This window comes from Cricetulus griseus, chromosome 6 (assembly GCF_003668045.3).
Source record: "Cricetulus griseus strain 17A/GY chromosome 6, alternate assembly CriGri-PICRH-1.0, whole genome shotgun sequence".
Classification (NCBI taxonomy): domain Eukaryota; kingdom Metazoa; phylum Chordata; class Mammalia; order Rodentia; family Cricetidae; genus Cricetulus; species Cricetulus griseus.
In genome coordinates, this window is record NC_048599.1 from 28,126,193 (window position 1) to 28,149,540 (window position 23,348).

At 50.1% G+C, this 23,348-nt stretch overlaps 1 protein-coding gene across 1 annotated transcript in view; it reads right to left on the reverse strand.

The window, feature by feature from the left end:
* Positions 1-10,069: 10,069 nt before the first annotated feature.
* The window catches only part of Rspo4 (R-spondin 4), a 37,019-nt gene continuing 23,740 nt past the window's right edge, over positions 10,070-23,348 (reverse strand). Inside the window, exons 2-5 of the mRNA XM_027421530.2 lie at positions 16,717-16,905; positions 15,994-16,134; positions 14,154-14,339; positions 10,070-10,161 (exon numbers count right to left, since the gene is read on the reverse strand). Of these exons, the coding sequence (XP_027277331.2) occupies positions 10,070-10,161; positions 14,154-14,339; positions 15,994-16,134; positions 16,717-16,905 (608 nt within the window). The remainder of the gene's footprint in view (positions 10,162-14,153; positions 14,340-15,993; positions 16,135-16,716; positions 16,906-23,348) is intronic.

Here is a 23,348-nt window from a genome sequence, read left to right on the forward strand (position 1 = left end):
GAGCCAACATCTAAATTGAAAACCTAAACCCATAAAATTTCTGGACAAAAACCCCAGGAAAAAAATCACTGTGACTTTGGGTGAAACAAAGAATTTTTAGGTAAGACAGAAAAACTGTGAACGATAAAAACTGGAGATTTTTGACTTAAAATGTAAAGGCTTGAAGCCTGTCCTGGTGGCATTTAACTATCATCTCAGCAGTCAGGAGGTGGAAGCAGGAGGGTTAGGAGTTCAAGGCCATCCTCAGCTAGATAGCAAGTTCAAGGTCATCCTCAGCTAGATAGCAAGTTCAAGGCCATCCTCAGCTAGATAGCAAGTTCAAGGCCATCCTCAGCTAGATAGCAAGTTCAAGGCTATCCTCAGCTGGATAGCAAGTTCAAGGCCATCCTGGAAAATATGAAGGCCTGTGCTAAGCAAAAACAACCCATCCCAACCCAAAACAGCAACAAAATCCCAACAACAACAACATGTAAAAGTTCTGTTCTGACAGCATGGACCCTGTTGAGAAAATGAAAAGATAAACAAGAGATTACAAGATGCAGACAAAACCAATACTTGGTAAGATGTTTGCATCTACAGGATATCTATTAGCTGTCTGTCTGTTCATTTATGAATCTCTATTTCTATATTTGATCTTGTCTATGCAGAGAAACAAAGGAGAGAAAGTTTTCACAACTCAATAAGAAGAAAACAATCCAATAAGAAGGATAAAACATTTTGAAAGATACTATATTTATTTTTAAAAAATATTTATTTATTACCTGTATGTATGGTGGTATTCCACATGCATGGCTAGTGACTGTGGAAGTCAGCAAAGAGTGAGGGATCTCCTGAAACTAAAATGACCATCGTTTGAGTGCTGGGAGTAGAACCTGGTCCTCTGCAAGAGGAGCGAGTATACTTAAACGTGGAGCCAGCTCTCTAGACCCAAGACACTGTATTCATAAGACATCTTTATCATTGCAATAAGGCCCCTGAGAGCACAACTTAAGGAAGGCAGTTTTGTTTGTTTGGGGTTTTTTTTTTCTTTTTCTTTTGGCTCCTTGTTTCAGAGGCTTCAGTTCATGGTTGCTCAGCTCCGTGTGTCTTTTTGGAACATCGTGGCAGCAGGAGTGTGTGTGTGATCCTTACTTCATGGTGTCTGGGAGGCAGGGGGCTGGGGAGATGGCTCAGAGGTTAAGAGCACTGACTGCTCTTCCAGAGGTCCTGAGTTCAATTCCTAGCAACCACATGGTGGCTCACAACCATCCGTTATGAGACCTGGTGCCCTCTTCTGGTGTGCAGATATACATGGAAGCAGAATGTCGCGTACATAACAAATAAAATCTTTTAAAAAATATCCTCTGCCATATTTAGCTCCATTGTCCCACAGTCTCAGGACATGAGCAAAATTCTGGCAAGGTCTTTACGAGAATGTAGCATCAATAGCCTTTGATGTAATTACCAGTTGAGTCCCTGCCTCCATTCCTGTTGGCATTCTGGCCTATTGAGTGCCCATAGAACTGCCCATGGAGTTCTATGAAGCACATCCTAGACTTTCTCTAGCCTGCGTATCCAATTTCCTAACTCTTCTACAAACCAAGTCCAAAGACTCAAGAACCACGTGGTGAGACTTAGTTACAGCATTAACCCTGATACCAATTATCGGTTAGTTTTCTTGTCTGTGTGACAAAATACCGGACAGAAATATAATAGTTCCCAGACCTTAGCACAACTGCCTCCATGATGGAAGCACCATTTATGCTGTAAAACTATATGCTATAAAACTCAGCACATAGACACCACCACCTGCCAGAATGAAAACAAAGACTTAATCCATCAAAGTCTGTAGTTCTGGGAAAGTCTCTAAATGTACTAACCTTGCTTTTTTCTGAATAGCTGTTCTTGTTAACTGAAGTGTGTCAGCCCAGAACATGGTTTTTGTGTTTAAAAGCCCGAGAAAGGCTCAGGGCTACACTGGGATCCCAACCACCCAGTGTGGTCACTTGCTGGCTAATAAAAACTCTCTATTGGTTTAAACCTGAGTCGTCTTCTCGGTGGATACCCACAAGAGAAACAACAGAAAGGAGGAAAGTCACTTTGCTCATGGTTGTGGTGTGTTGTAGTGGGGAAGCAGAGACGTTCACATCATTGTAACTAGGATGGAAGGAGCAGGAAAGAGAGGAAGGAAGGAAGAGGGGGGAGAGAGAGGGATGGGAGGAGGGAGGGAGGGACAGAGAGAAGGAGAGAGGGAAGGAGAGAGAGAAAGAGAGAGAGAGAGAGAGAGAGAGAGAGAAGAGAGAGAGAGAGAGAGAGAGAGCCTGCACCAGTGACCTCTCCTTTCTTCTTTTGTTCCACCTGGCCCCAGCATACAGAGTGATGCTGCTCCTACTGGAGGTGGTAACCCCCCCCCCCCGCTTTATCTTCCCTGGAAATGCCCTGATGGGCAGGAGAGATGTGTTATACTAATCTTCCAGGCCGGCCTCAAGCCAATCAAGTTGACAATCAAGATTCACTGTCACAGGTGCTAATGGGTGTTGATAATGAGCAAGTGCATGAGAAGATTCTCAAAATCAGCCAATAGAGAAATTCAAATTAAATAGCTGTAATTAAAAATAAAGAAATTTCGAAAAATTTAAATTACATTTTTAAAAATTTGTGTTGTGTGTGTGTACACGTGTACACATGTATAATGGCACACATGTGGAGTTCAGAAGACAGCTTGTGGGAGTGAATTTTCTTCTTCCACCGTCTGTGTCCAGATGCTTGCTCAGTGCTGCTCAGAACCCATGAGGAATGGTTACACCAGGAATTTCAAAGTGCTGTTTGCTCATCTGTGAAATGGTTCTCCTGTAATGGGCTGTCTGAGGAGGAGACTGCCAAGCACAGAGGCTGTGTTCAGATGACCAGTGACCTGGTGGCTCCACAGCGTCCCTCCTTCCCTCTGACTCCCCTCCCTTCCCCATCCCTCCCAGCTTCCTGTCTTCCCCAGTTTTTCTTCACCTTGGCTGTGATTATTATTATTGTTGTTGTTGTTATTATGATTGAAGACTAGCATACAGAGGAAGAGGTCTAAGTCGGGTGTGGTAGCACTCGTCTTTAATCCCAGAACTCAGGAGGCAGAGGCAGGTGGATCTCTGTGAGTTCGAGACCAGCCTGGGCTACAGACTGAGTTCCAGGTCAGCCAAGGCTACATAGAAAGACCCTGACTGAACAAAACAAACACCAAAACACAACAACAAGAACGGAGGGGATTCCACTATGGGCATTCTCAAAGGTGCCCATCATTGCACTTTGTCCTTAGGTCCCTCCCCCATCTCCTTCCTTCTCCTCTTTTCTCGTCTCTCTGCCTCCTTCTTCTTCCACAACACATCTATCCCATTACCGTCTATCCTTCCTCTCATAGTTTCATCTCTGTTTTTATGTCCTGCTTTCATGGGGGTGTGAGCCTATTTACCAAGATTCCTCACGCGAGAGATAAACTTGACACAAAGCAGAATCACCTGGGAAGAGGAGCCTCAACTGAGGAATTGCCACAATCAGATTAGCCCGTGGGCGTCCGCTGGGGCATGACTTTGATCCATGATTGACATGGGAGGGCCCAGCCCACCGTGTGCGTCGCCATCCCTAGACAGGTGGGCCTGGGGTGTACCGGAGGAAGTCAGCCAAGGAGCAGTGTTCCTCAGGGTCTCCCTTTCAGTCCCTCCAAGTTACGGCTTGAGTTCCTGCCCTGACTTCCCTTAATGATGGACTGTGATGCGGGGTGGGGTGCTGGTGGAGAAATGGGTGACCATTGGTGGAGCTCTCCTGGCCCCTCTCTGAACCCAATTCAGCCTTAAGGTTTCCTTTCCCAGCTTTCCGGGCACTACTGCCCCCTGGCGACCTAGACAGGTATAGGACAAGCCAAGGGTAGAAATGGGAGCTGCTGGAGGAAAGCAAGCTGGACCAGGTAAGTCTCCTTGAAGGAGTGCAGTCTATGAGGATGAGGATGCACGATTTCATTCAGGGGTTGGTGAGGAGATAAAAGGAGTGATGATGGAAGGAGCCACCTACCTCCTGGAGCCTCACTGAATTCCTGGTGTTCACACCTCAGTGAATTGATTCCACCACCATCCTGGGAAGGCACCCAGGATGAGGTACTTGCTCACAGTCAAGCAGCCAGCCAGACGCGGTGCTGGAGACATGCCCTGTGACTTGCTGGCACACCGTGGCTCCACTTCAGGGAGGACAGAGGAACCCAGGGAGTGGAGACACAGTCCTGCCAAGTCTGGGCATCTGGACCATGTCTTTGAAGCACTACACCCAGAGCCTGCTTGGAGCTGGAGGAGTGGACACGGCCTGTGTGGACAGAAGCAGGCTTTCTGGGAAGCAGTGGGTGGTGCAGCCTTCAAGGCTGGACCCTCAGTCTCTGACAAGCAGTTGGAGCTTCACACTGGGGGGTGGGGCGGAGGAGGTGCATCCCTCTTTTAAGTTCTAAACCCTGTCTAGAAGGTTCCCTTTTGGAATCCTTTTAAGGACATCTTAAGACCAGTTTTTGTGATATTTTTTGACCTAATGTTATGGTCAAATGGCTTAAATTCAAAAGGCACAAAAGTGAACTCAGCCCCTTTCTGCCTCCCTCCAGCTCCAGCCATCAGGGCACTGAATTCTACTGTCTTCTTTCACCAGGGTTGGCACACACCCACCCTGCAGAGGAAAGGCTGTCTTCTCCTCTCCACCGTCTCACCCTGCACTCTGTGGTGAGACTTGCTTTTTCTCTTAGGAGTGTACCACTTAGCCGTGTCGTCCATCACAAGGCCCTTCAGAGTGCCTTTATGCCATGTGGTGTCCACGGAGAGTGTGCCTTACACAGCCCTCCTCTAGTTCTAGATATTTCTGGTTTTCTTGTGTGGGATTGGAGGGAGCAGCCGTGGACCTGGAACTCTTGACATTTCACTTGTGGGCCAGAGTAAGTGAAAGGGGAAGCAAGGCAATGGTTGTGTGTGGGGGGATCAGAAGGCATGCGCCTGGCCATTTTAGTGGACACTGTCAGCTGCCTTCTACAGCAGCTGGGCCAAGTCTCACTCCTTTGAGGAAGGCTAGGAGAGCAGAGACCTGTGTAGTCACCTTTCTGCCTCTTTGGAAAGTGGTATCTTTATGATATACTGTCATGGTTTGGATTTCCTGTGGGAGGATCTGCTCTGCTCTCTTACGCTGTTCCTCATCCTTGAGGAACAAAACAAGTGGCAGGAAGGGCCATGGATCTGCTCCCATAGGTGCTCCATGAGCTGGGGATGAGGGTGGCTGTGGATCTGCTCCCATAGGTGCTCCATGAGCTTGGGATGAGGATGGCCATGGATCTGCTCCCATAGGTGCTCCATGAGCTGGGGATGAGGATGCCTGTCCTGCTCAGTGTGACGTGACTGCTTCAGGGCTGTTTTTGTTTCCATGTTCCCACTCTATTGGTTACTTTCTAAGTGCTGGATTCCTTGTTTAAGAGAGCTCTGGGGAGGACTAATTTAGTGCTCCATGTTAAATGGCTGACCTCGTTTCTTGCTCCAACAGCGTGCTTAGTAAATGTCTGTTGAATGAGTATGTAATGAGAAGGCCACTCCTAGGCACTTACATCTCTAACCCCTTTCTTACACACTGCCTTGCTGAAGCCTCACACTGACACCATGGAGACCACTCTTATCCCCTTTCACAGATGCAAAGACTGAGGCACAGAGACTGTGTGTTCTCACCTGTGGCTCATAGCTAGGCAGGGATGCAGGTGGCATCTGTGACTTTGTCCTCAGTTCTAACACATCTCACGTCTGCCTTGGGGGACAGATGTCAAGATGAGTCCGATCCAGCTGCGTACTCCTAGGAAACAGCTCTCTCCCACTCCAGAAACAGAAAACAACTGCCATTTCGTCATGCTCATGGGTTCTGAGGGCCAGGAGCCCAGGCAGGACAGGAGGGCAGCCTCACTGGGGAGACTCCTAGCTGGGGGCTGGAACCATCGGCCTGGAGGAGCCACTGTCCAACTGTCTGCTCCCACGGCACACCAGGGTGTGTGTCTGCTCTGCCTTAAGAAGGGCTGTGGGGTAGGCTGAGTGATGGAGGCCCGGGACAGGAAGAGCAGCTTCACAGTTGGGCCTGTGGTCCAAGACCCGGATGCTCCTGAGGCCGGAAGTTGGTATGGGGTCAGGTCTTTGGACCCTTTGTATAAAGTGACTCCACAATCCTCCCTCATGCCTTTTGCTCCCTGGTCTTGGAGAGATCTCTGACCAATGGGCTGTGGATGGATGTTTTGACCCTTCTCCTAGAACATCTCCTTTGCAAAAGGCCTTTCACACGATTGGAGTTGACCAAGCATACAGGGGGAAAAGGCCCAGGTCTTTATTACTGGTATTCTACAGTGTGAAGCACACAGTAGGCATCTTATGCATTTTGTACTGAGTGGATGGGGCTGATGGATCTGGATGAGTCTCTCTCTTCTGTAAGCTGGCTGACGGGTTGTGTGTACATGCAGGAGATAAAGGGTGTGAAAATTCAGGTATGGAGGAGAGAGACAGAAAAATGTGAGTTACTATGGTCTCTTTCGAAGGGAAGACTCAAAAGAACTGAAACACAGTGATACGGCTCTTAGCACCTCCACTACACGCCAGGCGCCAAACTAACACGCAACACCATCACCACCATCACTTTCATTTTTATTGTTAGAATGCACATTTTCAAGTCAGAAGGGTCCATGGGATGAATGAAATTTTCTTTAAACTAGTTGGGATGTTCATGTCGCCTGGGGCTGGCGTCTGCCGAAGTCAGTCACTGCAGCTCTCCTGGATGTTGGCGTCATGTTTCTTTTCTGGCCTTGGAGTGGCCTGGGACCTGGGTCTGGAGTCTAGACATCGTGTGCTTCTGTGAAGACCATTCCACTGAAGTCACTGTTCAGTTCTCTCCCTGTCCTCCAGGACAGCAATATGCCCCCAAATTCAGAGTGGGCAGCAAACAGGCTGGCAGTTCCTGATTGAGTCACACCCTCTAGTGGCTGTATGTGGGAATAACAGGCAGCCCATGGTGAACGGTCTGGTGGGGGTGGGGACAGAGTAGGTGGCAAATCAGGCCTGGTACAGGCCAGCAGGAATGGGGCAGGAGCGGCAAAGTGTTTCTCTCTGCTTCTAGAACATCATTGAGGGGCCAAACAGCCTCATTGGCCTTCTCCATGACTCCAGAAACGGAGCATTTCTGAACTTTCCCAGCTTTGCCTGCCAGAAGCGTTCAGATGATGGGCTCTTAATGGTGTGCAGGTTCCCTTACCAGGAAGGTGCAGAAGATGGACCACAAAAGCATAGAAGGTGGATGATGGATGCCTGAAGCCCTAGGTTACAGTGGAGGCTCTGGGAGAATTAGTTAAACCTGAAAACATTAAAAATATTTTAAAAATACCCAGAGCAATCAGTCAAGGGTAGAATATCAGGTTCCCCACCTCACCGGGGAAAGAACATGGCTAGATAATTGCACTTTGACCCCCACTTTTGTCCTCTAACAGCTATAGAATTTAGAGCCTCCAGTGGCCTAGGGTTTGATAACGTCAGCGAGAACATATCTGTGTCCCCCATGTATGCACAGACTCAGACCTTTGCGCTGTGGGGTCAGAGCTGGAGCTGTGATCCTCAATCCAGACTCTGAAACTCAGCTTGCCCTTCCTCCCAACTCAGTCTAGAGTAAGTTCACTTGTCTCATTTGCTTCTCAGCTTGTTCATAATGTGTGGGTCTGGGGTGGGACCCCGAAATCTGAAGCTTTAAAACCCTCTTAAAGCCCAGAACGTGGCTGGACCTTGCAGATGCAGGTGATGGGATGAGTCTAGTCCTGTCTCCTCTTCATTGATCAAAAGGAGAAACGGAAGCCCCAAAGGGCAGATGGCATGGCCCAGACTCACAGGTAACTAACTGCTCACAGGCTGAGCTTACACCAGGTTTCTAGTTGCCCAGGTTGTGGCCATGACTCCGACTGTGCTCTTTCGGGTGGCTCTGGACTTCTCAGAAGCCGAATAGAGCACAAGTGGGGACCAAGGTTGTAACTGATTTAAGAGGCTGAGGGTTTGCTAGGATATGTTATTTTTTGACTGTGGCTGAAAGTGCCCCCCCCTCTGTGTGTGTGTACATACATGTGTGCATGCCTGTTGTGTACAAGTGTTTAAAGGCCAGAGGATAATCTCAGGTGTTGTTCCTCAGGTGCTGCCTAACTTTTTAAAGACAAGGTTCCTTACTGACCGGGAGCTTGCCTCTTGGGGCAGGATGATTGGCCAACAAGCCCCAGGCATCTCTGCCTTTCTGGGGCTGTGAGACCACAGAGGCAAGCCATTATGCCTGGCTTTTTCCTTGTGGGTTCTGGGGTTCAAACTCAGGTCCTATGGTGACAAGGCAAACATTTTAATGACAGAGCCCCTGAGACCCTTTCTTAAGACCCCTTCTGCACTCCAGCAGAAACCCTGTCTGTCCTGTTGGTCCTCATGACCCTTGAGCTCTGGTGGAAGCTGCCCCAGGAAGTTTAGATTCTGCTACTGTGAACTTCTGGGCACGGTAATTCTAAAACTATCTGATGCCCAATAAGCCCTCATGAGTTCCTTTTTTCTCTTTCTTTAAAAAAATTGCTGGGGTCTCAAAGCAAGAAAGCATTTCAGGGGTGTGAACCTCCACAGAGAAGCAGAGAGCCTGGCCTGGCAAGCAGTGGATCCAGGTGTTCCAAGTGGGACACCAGGGAGGAACACAGCTACAGGATCAGGAGTGGTGCTGGGGACCCTCTCCTGGCAAGTGTCGGGTGAGTGTGAGGGTCACTGCCTGAGGGGGTGACATTATGTCATATGGTACATCTCTCTTGCCTGGACTACATCTCTCTCCAGCTACCTTTGGGCTCTAATGCCCAGACTCCTCCCCAGCAATGATGGCAGCTCCTAGGCCAAAGGCAGGGGTAAGGACAGACCTGGCAATTAGTTTGGTCTACCTGAAGGCTCCTCCCAGTGTTCCTCCTTCCTGGCATTGGGGGAATCCCTGTGAAATAAAACACTCAGGGGGCCCACATAGGAGGTGGGAAAGTGGGAAGCCATCCCAACTGCTGATCCAACAATTTTCCCTACTGCTTCCCCAATATCCTCAGGCTTCTTCACAGATGCGATGTGCCGAATGAAGGCCACTGCTCCCTCAGCTGTAGGTTTCTCTATGGGTATGATGGGTAGGCAGGTAGCAGGGTGGTGAATAGAGTGGGTGGGGCCAGCTTTAAGCTCCATTTAGCTTCAATAGCCTTCGAGATGAGAGACTTATTCCCTCAGGAATAACAATCCTACCTGATTCTGTGCATGGGTCCCCAAAGGCCGTGGGATGGGTTGTCAACTGGGGGAAGGTCACGGGCACTCTGAGAGGGAGACCAGAGGGGGCACTGAGGGTGTGTTGCAGGCACTTGCAAAGGGATGTGCTGGTGGGTGAGGCCACTGTCTAGCCAAAGGGCTCCTAGTGACTCCTACAACACCATCCTGGATAAGGGGTGCAGTCTGGGCCTCAGGAGATCCTGGAAGCTGGTGGCCTCACTCATCCATCAGAGCCAATAGCTGAGTGTTGCAGAAATGGCCTTGAGGGACTGACTGGACCCGGCGAAGGGCTCACAACTCAGGTCGCAGGGTCTCGTTGGCTAGAAGCTGGGCTCCCAGGATTAGCCAAGTTACACCATCCCTATTCCTCCTAAATTGTAACTCCGCAAAAGTGGGGTCATGACAGGGTCGCAGATCTGGAAAAAATATGTTTGCTTTAAGGTGTAAAGAGCCACACGGAGGACTTAGGTTCCTTCTGTATGTGTGTCTGTGTATGGGGTTGGGGGCGGAGAGTGAAGAACAGAAAGAAAAAACAGGGTACATGGAGAGAGGGGGAAAGGTCCAAAGACAAAACAAGGAAGTGAAGAAGGGAGTGAGGGGAGAGAGCAAAGGGGAGACGGATAAAATGCAGTGGAAAGACAGAACGATAAGACAGAAAGGGTGAGGGACGCGGACAAAAGAGCCAGGCAGGGGGAGAAGGGAGGAGACCACAGTGGAAGTGCAGCAAGCCAAGAGAGGCCAGAAGATGGAGCTGGAGGCGGTCACTGTGAGCCAGGCTGCTGCGGCCTGCGCTCCAACTTCCTGTCCTTGCGATGGCGTCGATCCTTCCGGCTCTTCTGCCTGGGATTTCTCTCTGTAAGAGAGCACAGGTCCAGGGAGGTCCTGAGAGTTGAGGGAACCCCAAGTACTCCCAGAAGGCTCTGAGTGAGGGACTCAAAGTCACCCTGTTTTAAATTTGGGGCTGCAGGTGAAATTATTCGGGACAGAATCCTTCTTGGCAATTCCTAGGGGTCGGGAGGACACTGACTTGAGGAGTGGGTGCGCAGAGTGGAGGTGGGGCTGGGTAACAGCCTGTGTCCAGCCAAGGACCACTTGGGTTAGCACCTGTCAGGACTTAGGATGGCCTCATGGGGGTCCCCACACCTCTCCACACATGTACTACCCGCCTCACTGTTAATAAGACTTCCTGCTGGAGACAGTCTCCTCTGCATAGATCCCTGTCAGTTCCCAGCTACTTCTAGTCAGGCTCTGCCCTCACTAGCAGCCCCACAGCCAGAGACCCTGAGATTTAGCTGCTGCTTGGTGCTGGCAGGAGGACCCAGAGAGACCCAAAGACTGGGGAGAGTAAATCCACACAATGGAAGCAAAAGCCACCATTTCTATCCCATTTGACAGGCAGGGAAAGACATTGGCCTCAGCTGCTCCCATGGTACAGAGGGCTGACTGCAAATCCTGACCCAGGTCTCAGCTAGATGGCAGTGTGTCTCACCAACCCTGAAAGAATACGGCATATGTCTGTCTAATGTGAGCAATGGATTAGTCTCTTCTCAGACAAAGTGACCAAAGGCTGGCCAGAGGATTAACTTGCTCATGGCCTGGAGCCTCTGGAGCCAGTTCTGATCCCCTCAGAGAAGCTCATCTGGGCTGCGGCTGACTGGGTGACCATGGCCAGATGGCAGAGGGTGTGGCAGAGCTCCCAGCATGCTGTCTTTAGGAGAGCTGGATGTCCCCTGGCAGGGTCCTCTCGGCTCACTTTGTCATAGTGCTGTCTGCACTTCCCTGTGGTGTTCCACACTGCCTTCGGGGCTTTACCAGGATCTGCAGGCTCCCTGGGGCACTCACCCCAGCTGGAGCCACTCCTCTGGTGACAGCAGGAAAGACTGAGGTGTGTCTGGGAGGCAGGCCAAGCCTAAATTTCCAGTTTATAAAGTGTCTCCCTACCCAAGCCATTTTCATATGCTCTTTGTCTCACGGTGGTTTCCTGGGAAGCTGTGTGTCCTTGGAACTGATGACACCATTCAGGGCACTGCTTTCCAAGGACACATAGCAGGCAGGGAGAGACCTCAGACCCTGTCACAGACAGGGAAAGAACTATTCCTCCAGGGTTAACTGCCCTCACAAAGAGCCAGGGCCTCAGCATCTCCATTTGTAGGGCAGACTCAGTGTCACCACATAGACCAGGCTGCCTGCTTGGGTCTCCCCATCAAACCTAAATCCCTGGAGACACCGTGCAGGCCACAGGTGAGGATGCAATCTGGGGACATTAAAGAGTACTACCTGGGGTTCTTGTCTGCTCTGAGGGCTGGGATTGGAGGGATGACTGAGTTTTGTCCTCCTCCTTCCCCTAGGCCAGCCAGCCTGCTGCCTATGCACACCCATTCACCCATGCAACCTCCCGCTCACCCATGCACCTCCCGCTCACCCATGTACCTCCAGCTCACCCATGCACCTCCCGCTCACCCATGCACCTCCCGCTCACCCATGCACCTCCCCCTCACCCATGCAACCTCCCGCTCACCCATGCAACCTCCTGCTCACCCATGCACCTCCCGCTCACCCATGCACCTCCCACTCACCCATGCAACCTCCCACTCACCCATGCACCTCCCACTCACCCATGCAACCTCCCGCTCACCCATGCACCTCCCGCTCACCCATGCAACCTCCCGCTCACCCATGCAACCTCCTGCTCACCCATGCACCTCCTGCTCACCCATGCAACCTCCCCCTCACCCATGCAACCTCCCGCTCACCCATGCAACCTCCTGCTCACCCATGCACCTCCCGCTCACCCATGCACCTCCCACTCACCCATGCAACCTCCCGCTCACCCATGCAACCTCCCGCTCACCCATGCAAACTCCCGCTCACCCATGCAAACTCCCAGTTACACAAGCAACCTCCCCCACACCACACACTCGCAGAACTACCTAATTTACCCATCCACAGACCCTCTCACCCTGTGTCCTCCAACCCATGCACCTGCCCACCCACCATCCATCGACCCAGTCACCTAACCCTCTACTTACCCACCCACTCAACTTCTCACCTACCCATCCATCTTCTCACTCACACAGCTACCTACCTAGCCACCCACCCACCCATCCACCTCTCTTCCCTCCACCCATGCACCTGCACCTACTCATCCCACAAGTCAGCATCTGGGTCCTGTTCCAACATCAGAGACGGCCTTGACCTCCAGAGACTCACCGCACACAACTGCAGAAGGAGCAGGGCTTTTCCCTAGAAGTGTCAGTGCTATGACGTGACAGGATGATTCTGGAAGGAGAGCTCAGAAAAGCTGAGTGGAAAAGGCTACTGGGCTGAGGTATATACGAGGAGGCCTTGCAGGCTTCTGGAAACTCATGCACTAAGCATATGCCACTCACAGCAATCGCCACAGAGTGTCTGCAGCCACAGTTCCTACTGTCATCACCCGAGAAAGGGCTTTCCTTGAGTTTTGGGTGTCTAGATTCATCCAGGCCCACTCTCTGTCCCAACTGCCAACTGTGTTTTGTGGGTAGTGTTGGTGGTGGGAGAGTCCCTGGCTTCAAATTTTGCCTCTTCAATGTCCCAACTCTGTGTCCTGTGTCCTGGCTCCAGGACTTTCACTGTTGACTATGACTTAGATTTTTCTTTGCTCAATAATTAATGTTTGGCCTCTAGGCTCACCTACTCCTGGCTATCTGACCCTGGGGCAAGTGACTCAAGCTCCATGGGCCTCCATCTTCTAAGATGGGATAATAAGCACACATAGATGATGGTGGATGTCCTTCTGTACGCTGTGAATATATGATTCTCTTATTGGTTGATGAATAAAGTGGTTTTGGCCAATGGACAGGAAGGATTTAGCCAGGCAGGAAATCCAAAAAGGGATAGAGAAAGGTAGTAGGCAGAGTCAAGGAGATGACATGTAGCTGCCAAGGAAGCAAGAGGTCTGGGCATCACCAGTAAGCCAAAACACGTGGAGATACACAGATTAACAGAAATGGGTTAATAATTAAGAGAGAGCTAGCCAATAAGAAGCCCAAGCCATCGGCCAAACAGTTTATAATTAATATAAGTCTCTGTGTGTTTATTTGGAACTAAATAGCTGTGGGACTGGGTGGGACAGAAACTTCATAGTCATCATGCAGATAAAATGAGCCAGTGACTATATAGAAGCTAATATACCATGCTCTTGTCCTTAACATTGCTTTTTCACAGCCCTCTCTTTTGGGGTTCTTAGTGCTCCATTAGAAATCTGTGGTCTTACCCACCTTAGTGAAGGGGTTCCTGTGGTATTTAGTGGGGGTGAGTATAGGCATAGCTCCCCATTCTATTGTTGCATAGTTGACAGCATTGAATCTTCAGAGCTGGGATCTCTGCACATGTGTGCATAGGGTTTTAGAGTGTTTCACTCAAATCTCTATGGCAACCTTGGCTCTCTGCATTCCTGGGACCTGTCTCCAACTGATCCCTGTATGCTGGGTCAAGCACCTGCTTCTTGGCATCACTTCTCCTTTGTATTACAGTATGGGTACTACACTGCCATGCACCCACAGACCCCGACTTCCCAGGCTTTCCCAGGAACTCCACTAGAAACAACAGGCTGTTTCAAAGTCCTTATGGCATGGGCGGGAGGAAGGGGGGCCTGGGTACTGCAATCAGTCTTCCTCCTGTATCTGGGACCCTTCCGTGTAAGTACCCCACAGGGTGATGCTTAGCTCACAGGAAGGACTGGCAGGCAGGGGTCTTTCAGGTGGCCTTGCAGATGCCATCTATGTGGGGGTGGTCTCTATCCCTGGACACTAGAAATCACCCATGGGTTTTTTTTCCACTGCAGCCCTTAGGCCTAGTACTCACCTCCTGGGCAGGGCCTCTTTATAGGACATTTCCTTGACTCAGATAACACTCGGCAACTCGCCATCTCCTCCTGCTTGGCTGGGCCAGCCTCCCGCACCCGGGTCTCTAGGCCCCAGCCTGAGCCACAGGTCTTCCCATTGTGTATGCAGGGACTCCAGCTGCCCCACGGGCTTGGCTCACACTCCTCTATGGGTGAAGGGAGAGACAGACAGGCGAGTCAGTTGGTAGTGTGTGCCTCTTGGATTCAAGGACCAGGGGTTTGAGGATCTCTACCTGCAAGGGACCCAGTCTATTGCTGGTAACAGAGAACACACAGAGAGACTGCCATTTGCAGGAGTCTGCAAAAGAGCTCCATGGAGGCTGTGCCAGGAACCAGAGTGAGCTCCTGCCAGAGAAGCAGAAGGCTACACAGAGAATCTAACAAAGCTGAATTAAGCCTCACTGGCCAGCAGGATCTGAAAGGCCAAGTGACTGGGATTCAGAAAGGTGCAGGAACTGGGGTCAGACACAGAGGTATCTGGCTGCTAAAAGGTCCTCAGGATCAGGGTTCCAGCTTTGAACTTGACCATAAGCCTTTGATCAACTGTAGAAGGTCAAAGCCACCCAGTGCTGCTGTGAGGGACAATGAGATGATGGACAGAAAGTTCTCAGAAGAGGGAATTGCAGAGTCATTCCATTCATTTCTGAGCAGAAGGCAGCACCCAGGTGCTGAGGTCTGAAGCAGGAACAGGTGTACACAGCCAGGTGGGAACAGGTAACTATGCTGCCACCACCTGACAAGTCAAAACTGAGCACCTACTGTGAGACCCAGAGCTGCAGGTACAGAAGGGTAACTGCACATAAGAGACATGCACCTGCCTGCCCTCCAGAGTGCAGCTGCCTGCCTCCCAGAATGCACTATGCTGAGATACTGTGCCAGGAAGGCAGGGGTGCTTTGTGTAGTTCCGGAGGGCACAGAAGGTCGAGGGTCAGGCCGGGAAGCCTTCTTCTACCGAGTGTCCAGTGGGTTGGGAAGGAGAGGTAGGAGGTGCTTCCAGTGAATGGAAACCTCACAAGGTCCCCAAGATGCTGACCTGATTGATAGGCAGGCCAGCCTGGAAGAGGAGGAAGATGCATGAGGAGGTCCCAGATGGGAACCTGATTGCCCCAGGCTCTGCCGGAGGCTAAGAGGAGCCACAGAAAGGCCTTAAGAGGCAGAGCCATTTTGCAGATCGTTGTCTTATGTTTTCTGGCCATGGATGGGAGTGCAGGCTCAAAGGCATTCCCAGGAGGCCACACCAAAGAAGAAAGATGTGGGGAGTGATGGATGGGGAGGGCCCAGGAACTTCATGCCACTTCAGAATTCCTCTCAAAGATTCTGAACCTAGAATGCTATATACCAACTGCATGTCCCTTCTGTCTCCCACTGGAGTGTAAAGATGGAGATCTCAGCCACCCCCAGGGGCCCACCCGTTTCTCACAGGGGTGGGGTTACAGAGAGCACCTGCTGTGCCTGACAGTGCCTGGCTTTTGCACAAGGTGCAGGGATCTGCCCTTTCCTCATGTAGTTACTTCTTCGGAGACACCCTGGGACACAGACGAAGTGGCTTTCTGAGGAGCTACGGTTAACACTGTTCCTTGTTGCCCTGCTGGTGAGAACACCCTTGGTGACAATAGTAATGCCAGACTTAGTAGTACAGTATCCATGATCTTGATGGTTACAGTGGCACTAGAGCTCAGAAGATTTTCTGTATACCAACATGGGGCTGGGCTGCCCACCACCCCATAACATTTTGTTGACTTTTTCCAGGCCTTCTGACCTCTCCTCAAGGCCAGGGCAAGTGGCCAGGGTCTCACTCACCCTGGCATTCCCGGGTACTCTGGTGGGTCAAGGTGCCTGGAGGACAGGTGGGCAGGCACTTCCCTTTGTATAGATGAAACCGCCTTTTGCACCGGATACAGAAGTCTTGGCTGAAACAGCTCTCGCATGTGGCCCCACATTCTGCAACAGAGTCAGGGACACCACAAGTCATGGGTCTGCCTGAGGGGGGTGGGTCCTCTGTTTAGGTCACTGGGATCTGGATATATTATCTTGTCAGCAGCGCAGACTTGGAAATTGTTGAGCTGGGCTACATATGAGGAGGCCTTCCTTTCTCATCTAAGCTGAGGTTAAGCATGGGAAGTGATAACGTTAGATGTCACACAGCCAATCTGGGCCAGGAGTGAAGTTCCCCCACCCTTTACCCACAGGGCTCGAGATCAGTGATGATTTGTCCCAGGTCACAGTGAAAATGGAGGAAAGGTCAGGACTACTTTTCCTACAGGAGCTAGACTCAGAGGGGGTGAGCAGTCTGCTGGAGGCCATAGGGAGAAGTTCAGGTTCCCTGCCATGTTTGTGCCCAGACCTGCTGGTGTCCTCTTTGAGCTGATGGACTCAGGGAGGAGACTACCTGGCCCAGAGCTGCAGGACTGGCTAAAACCAGCAAGCTTGGGCTTGGGTGTGCTTCTGCTTCCTCCCAGGGTATGTTTGGGGAGAGGGTAGGATACAGGGTAGCTTGCCTACAACATGGGAGGAGACACGTACTCTTGCACCTGTTGGCCTCCTGGCCACGGATTCCAAAGAAGCCGAGGGGACAGTCGTGCACACACTTGCCATACTGGCGGATACCTTCCCGGTGGATGAACAGGAAGAGCCTCTGCTGGCAGGTAGAACAGCCGTTCTCCTCTGAGCATATGACACAGCCCGTGCAGTTTCCCCCCAGACCAGTGCCTGCTGTAGCCAGACCAGGTGGGAGAAAGACAGTGAAATCATACATGTGAGCTATTTAGATGGACTCATTGGGCTATTAGCTGGATATAATAGAAGACTACATTTCTAAGCATCCCTGACTACCTGACTACTGGTGATCATGTGATCAAAATCTGGCCAATGGGACATAGAAGTAGGCATTTATAGACTGCTGATATAACAGAAATCAATGCCTACTTTGCTCAGATTCAGTTACTTGGACTTCTCTATTATAGCACATTTACTCTTTACTAAATAGCAGTACTGGTGTGTGTACACTGCACAATGGGATAGGTGAGACACCACCTTACTTCTCAGATTCTGAGCAATACTCCAGTTCCCACTGTCATCACCACAAAAGCTCCTGTCACCCCTAGGTTCAGGTGGTCAAGGGGAGGAAGGAGGAACATGGCTGCAAGGCTGGGGAGAAGGTGAGCAGTACTCTGGAGCGGAGTCAGATGCTCCATGCCAAGGTTCTCAAGGAGATCTTTGCCAAAGCAGGTGAGGTGTTAGTCTTCATGCCCCGGCCCTACAACCGTCCTTTCTTGTACCTTTCTGAGTAGAGGAGCTTGGAAAAGTGGGCCAGAGAGTGGCAGCAGGAAGCTCACTCGATTTCATTGCAAGTATGAGGAGCTTTCAGTGAGGGAACCCACGGAGAAGCAAGGCCATAGGGCCTGGTTATATCTCTCAGAGGCAGGTGCCCAGAAGAGAGGGAACAGTGGAGACTACAGGGGACAGGTGGTGGGAAGAGTTGGAATTTGAGCAAGAGTCACTAAGAAAGGACACAGAAGCTGCCCAGCGAGCATTAAACTGCTCTGTTTTTTACACATCATTAAGCTGGGACATTGAATAAGCTGGTTACCCACCCTGACTGACCTGAGACCATGGGGCCTCAGAAGAGGACATTCTTGGCTCTCCAGCTCCCAGCCCTTCCGTTCCCACCAGTATGTATCTTCCCCGCTGAGGCACGTCTTGTGTGTGAGGTGCCAGGACCTCCCTAGAGTGGAAACCAGGGGCCACCCCGCCTCCTGTCAGCAGAGGGCAGTCCTTGCAAAGCCTGGAAGATATCTCAGTACACAGTGAGGAACATGTGGGGACATCGTGGTCTCTGCTTAGACTTGCTGGGTTCCTGTCACTCTCATAATACTCAACCCAGAAACCTGAGAGCCTACCACTTCATCACCCTATTTCTGTTGCTTATACCCGAGGAGCTGACTGATGTGGGTGGCCCTCACAGGATCCCACTGTAGCAGATGTGTACCCTGTGACACACCCTGGGTAAGAGTGATAGAGCCCTCGGTGCCGGTACTCCAGGAAAAGAATACGCAGAAGTGAGGCAGAAGAGTAAAGATGTGGGGTTTCCAAAGTTGCAGGCAGCGGACAGCCAAGAAAAAATGTGAAGCCACGAGAGGGCCCCCGAACTGGAGAGAGCCACACCACCAGACCCAGATGGAGCTGGGTTCCCCCAAATCTCTCAGCAACACCTGCTCAAGTTGGATGACACCAAAGACAGACAGGAATGAAAGGAGACTTCTTCTGCTAGTGTAGGTCCTGGAGAAAAATCTAACAGGATACAGTAAGTCTGAAGACATGCCTGCTCACACCCAGTAGTTTGTCATCTGACCTCACCCTACAGAACGGCTGTGTGACTGGCTACTTCCGTGTTGATGTTGAGGCAGGAGAGAGAAAATATGGGGACCTGAGAAGGGAAGAGAACCTCTCACTCTTCAGTCTGGCTGCAGACTCACCGGACGAGGAGCACTAGTCTCAATATAATCACCAGCATCTACTCCAGGCCTTTTCTCCTTCCAGCTGGAAACCTGAGATTTTCTAGGGCCTCCCTGAGCAGCTCCAGTGGCTTGTGGTTTTACTTTATCAGACTGTAATTCCATCTAAGACACCCCAGAGACACCCCAGAATCTCAATGATCAAAAAAGGGACTAGATATAGGGGAGGGCCAGGTACCTTATGAACCCATTAAGCAGGGACTAGGAGATGGCTTAAGGGGCTAATAAGTGCTTGATGACAGTATCAAAGCAAGAGGGCCTGAATTCAAATCCTCATCACCCACATAAAAGCCAGGACCAGCCAAGTAACTCCAGCATTGAGGGGTGGAGACAGGCGGATCCCAGGAGCCTGATGGGCAGTCAGCCTAGCCAGTGGTGGGCTCCAGGTTCAGTGAGAGGCCCTGTCTCAAGAAGACAAAATGGAAGGTAATAGGGGAAGATACTCGATGCCCTCTTCTGCCCTCTGAATGGATGTGTATCACACACACACACACAAACACACACACACACACACACACACACACACACACACATGTGCGTATGCACGAATGCACACGAGCGCGCACACACACGAGAGTGAGAGAGAGAGAGAGAGAGAGAGAGAGAGAGAGAGAGAGAGAGAGAGAGAGAGAGTAATATGAATTTTCAAAAGCTCCCAAAGTCCTTTACATTGTCACCACTAGGACACCTCAGTGTGACTCTTCTTTAGAAGCACCCCACCTCACAGTGCGCTTGGGTGTGTCATATCTTTCCCTAAGCACTTTTCTATTTTTAATAAACGCCACCTCTACTTCATGCTAGATTGTCCTGAAATGCTTTTCTGTGTTGAAGCCAAGGGTCTGGTTTCATCAGAGTAGAGATTAAGAGGACTTCTCAGGCCCCAAGGATGGTTTAGGGAGCTGTTCCTCCATCCCACAAAGCTACAGGGACAACTGTAATGGAGGAGAGGTTTATCTGAGCCCAGAGTTTTAAAGCAGTTCCATCCCTGATGGCAGAGAAATCACCATGGAGCAGAGCAGTTCATGGCTGTGAGAGAGGAGGTTGGACTGGGGAAAATTTCTAAAGGCTTCCTTTAGTGACAGACTTCTACCAGGCAGCCCCCACCTCCTAACAGTTCCAGTCTCTCTCAAAATAGTTTCTAGGGCTATGGAGCAGCATTCAAAACCCCAAGCTGGGAGAGCCATTACAGATCCAAATCATTACAGGAGGTCTAGGGTAAGGCTTGAGAATCTACCAGGTATCCTGCCACTGCAGGTCACAGACTCACTTGGGAAACCACAAAACTAAGAAACTCTTGCATATCTGTGCCAGGAGACCCTGACAGAGAGGCTTACTGCGGCCCAGCTGAATAGCACACAGTCACAAAAGCAAACCCACTTTGGAAAGAAGAGATAAATACGTGGTGGTGTAGTCATATGCCATAGTCGTACACAACACACACAGCACGGCCATGATAAACGGCTGAGGCAGAGTCGGTTATCATTGTGGATGCAGCTCAAAGCCAATGCTGAGAAGAAACAGCAAGCTGTGTGATGAGTCATGTAGAAGTCACCATCTGTATCAAGTTCAACAGCAGAACCATGATTTGTAGCATTGCTTATGTGTGAGGTATCTGAAGAACGATGGACATATAAGGATGCATTCACACTTACATGTGGCATTGCCTATGCATGAGGCAGCTGAAGAACGAGAGACATATAAGGATGTGTGGACACTTAATTCAGTATGGGGGCACTTCAGGGGCAGGGGTGGGAGAGGGGTTGGGACAGAAGACTTGAGACCTCATTCATATTTACCATCCCTAACTTCCTAAAATTTGATGCAAACGTGGACATGGAAAGATTCGGTCAAAATGTCTCATGAGAGTGGGTGGGTAGGAAGATGGCTCTGCCAGCAAAGCGCTTGCCAAGAAAGTACAAGGACCAGAGTTCTGACCTCCAGCACCCACACAAACCACAGCCTGTTAGTGGAGAGTGTGACTGTAATCCCAGGGATGCAGAGGAAGGGGGATTCCCTGGAGCTGGCTAGCCAGCCAGCCTGTCTATCCAAATTAGAGATCTCCAGGTTCAGCAAGAGACCCTGATCAAAACACACACACAAACAAGGTAGAGACTGATTGAGGTAGACATCCAGTGTTGACCTCTGGCCATCACACGTTCAAGCACACACATGCCTATAACACAAACATACATATACACACTGGAATATTTATTACATTAGTTTTTATTTTTAGTATAGACTTGAAACAGTTTGCCACAAAAATCCATTTAAAGAAAAATAAATTTAGCCTCTCTGGTGTACCAGAGAAAGAGAGGACTACATTTTTTCTTTTCTTTTTTTTTTCTTCATTTTTTTATTTAACTTTTTTTGAATTACAAACAAGATTGAATTACATGACAATCCCAGTTCCCTTCTCCTCCCCTCCCCCCCCAACTAAAACCCTACCTATCACATATCCTTTCTTCTAATCTACACCTGACTCAACCTTTCTGCTCCCTCATGACCTCTGCATCCTTCCTTTTCTTCCCTTCTCTTTCTCGTAGCTCCCTCCCCCCTCTTCCCATGCTCTCAATTTGCTCAGGGGGTGGTGACCCTTTCCCCTTCTCCAGGGGACAATGTTTGTCTCTTTTAGGGTCCTCCTTGTTTACTAGTTTCTCTGGCAATGTGGATTGTAGACTGGTAATCCCTTACTCTATGTCTAAAATCCACATATGAGTGAGTACATATCATGTTTGTCTTTTTGTGATAGGGTTACCTCGCTCAGAATGGTTTCTTCGAGTTTCATCCATTTTCCTGCAAATTTCAAGATTCCATTGTTTTTTTCTGCTGAGTAGTACTCCATTGTGTAAATGTACCACATTTTCTCCATCCATTCTTCAGCTGAGGGGCATCTAGGCTGCTTCCAGTTTCTGGTTATTACAAATAGTGCTGCTATGAACATCATTGAACAGATGTCTTTGTTGTATACATTTTTTTCTTAAAGGTTATTTTGTGTATCTCAGCATTTTGCCTGTAGGTATATTTGTGCACCACGTGTATACCTTGTGCCCACTGAAGTCAGAAGAGGAAGACATCAGGTTCCCTGGGACTGGAATTAGCAGATGGTTGTGAGCCTGCCACATGGGTCCTGGCAACTGAACCCTCAAAGAGTAGCCACTGATCTTAATCACCGAGCCATCTCTCTAGCCCCACAAATATACATTCTTTACTCCTTATTCCCCCTTCCTTCCAGATCACCTCCCTAAGTCCCATTCCGCCTCAGGTTTAGGTCATGGATAGGGAAGGAAACAAATTTTGGAGGAGGGTTTGTGAGTACTGGAGACCCTGCCTCAGGCTCTCTGCTAGACACCGCCCACATTCACTCTCCTTGCCTTCAGGAAGGGACCCCTGATTCTGAGCAGGATTTATCTAAGAAAGTACATTGCCCAGGCCCTCTTGCACTATTAAAAGTCATGTGTCTAACCCTGGTCAGTGAGATGGGAGTGGGTATGCCATGGGCCATGCCAAGGAAGGGCCCACACTACTTTTCTTTCCTCTGTCTTCCCTCTGTTAGGGTTTCAGTGCTGATGGCAGGAACCTTGGCTGCTCCCTGTGGCAGAGGAATTTTGAGAATGGCTCCGGTACAGCCACCTCATAAACCCAGGGCTTTAATGGGAGGAGAAACCCTCACACATCTGATTAGGGCATTGGCCTTGCCCAAGCAACAAGGCTTGTGATGCTGGAAAGGCTGGCATAGTGGTGTTGGTGGAGATGAGGGTGCTCTCCCATGCTATACACTAGAGAGACCTTCAGAGCCGAGCGGCCACCCAGTGATGAAGGGCGACTCAACTGACTCGGTGATCCCAAGGAAACTTGGACAAACTGCAAGTTACATTCTGTTATCAGAATGCAAGGTAGGGTTTCCCCTGCAAATTGAATTTGTGGACTAAGATGCCCCCATGTGGCAGCCAAGGAAATCCAGGCTTGGGAGGGAAAGCCAAGGAAATCCATGCTTGGGAGGGAAAATGGCATACCCAAGGCAATACAGAATCAGGAAGTAGAGACCTCCTGCTGTTCTCCCAGAGTGCTGCATCCTTCCTTTTCTTCCCTTCTCTTTCTCGTAGCTCCTACAAGCTGTAGGGCTTGTCTGTGACAAGCACAGACTGAGCCACTTGGCTTGGCTTCCATAGGACTCAACACAGAAGGAGTGGCAGACACCACAAAAATAATGCTGAAGCAGAAGACAAATGTACCTGAGACCTGGGCAGAGCAAAATTGTCCCCAATGCCAAAAGATCTTACAGATCATTCAGAATGACCCTTGTAGTTTCACTGGTGACCCCGAAACTAGAAGGCCTTCCTCAAGGGGGGGAAAAACCCTATAGAAACCCCTTACTAGAGCCACAACACCCTTTGGAGGATAATGTCTGAACACACTGAAGGCAAAAGAATCCTTTAGGAACCTGACTTTGAGAGTCAGAATGTAGGCAGTTGGTGTGTGTGTGTGTGTGTGTGTGTGTGTGTGTGTGTGTGTGATCACGAGTTCGCTACCTTGAGCCTCCCATCTTCAAAGGTAAAGGCTGTGGTCCAGTTTCTGGATGCATCCTTGATCCAGCAATTGGTAGAGTGCCCTCTAGTGCTTCAAGGTTGTAACGACATGGCT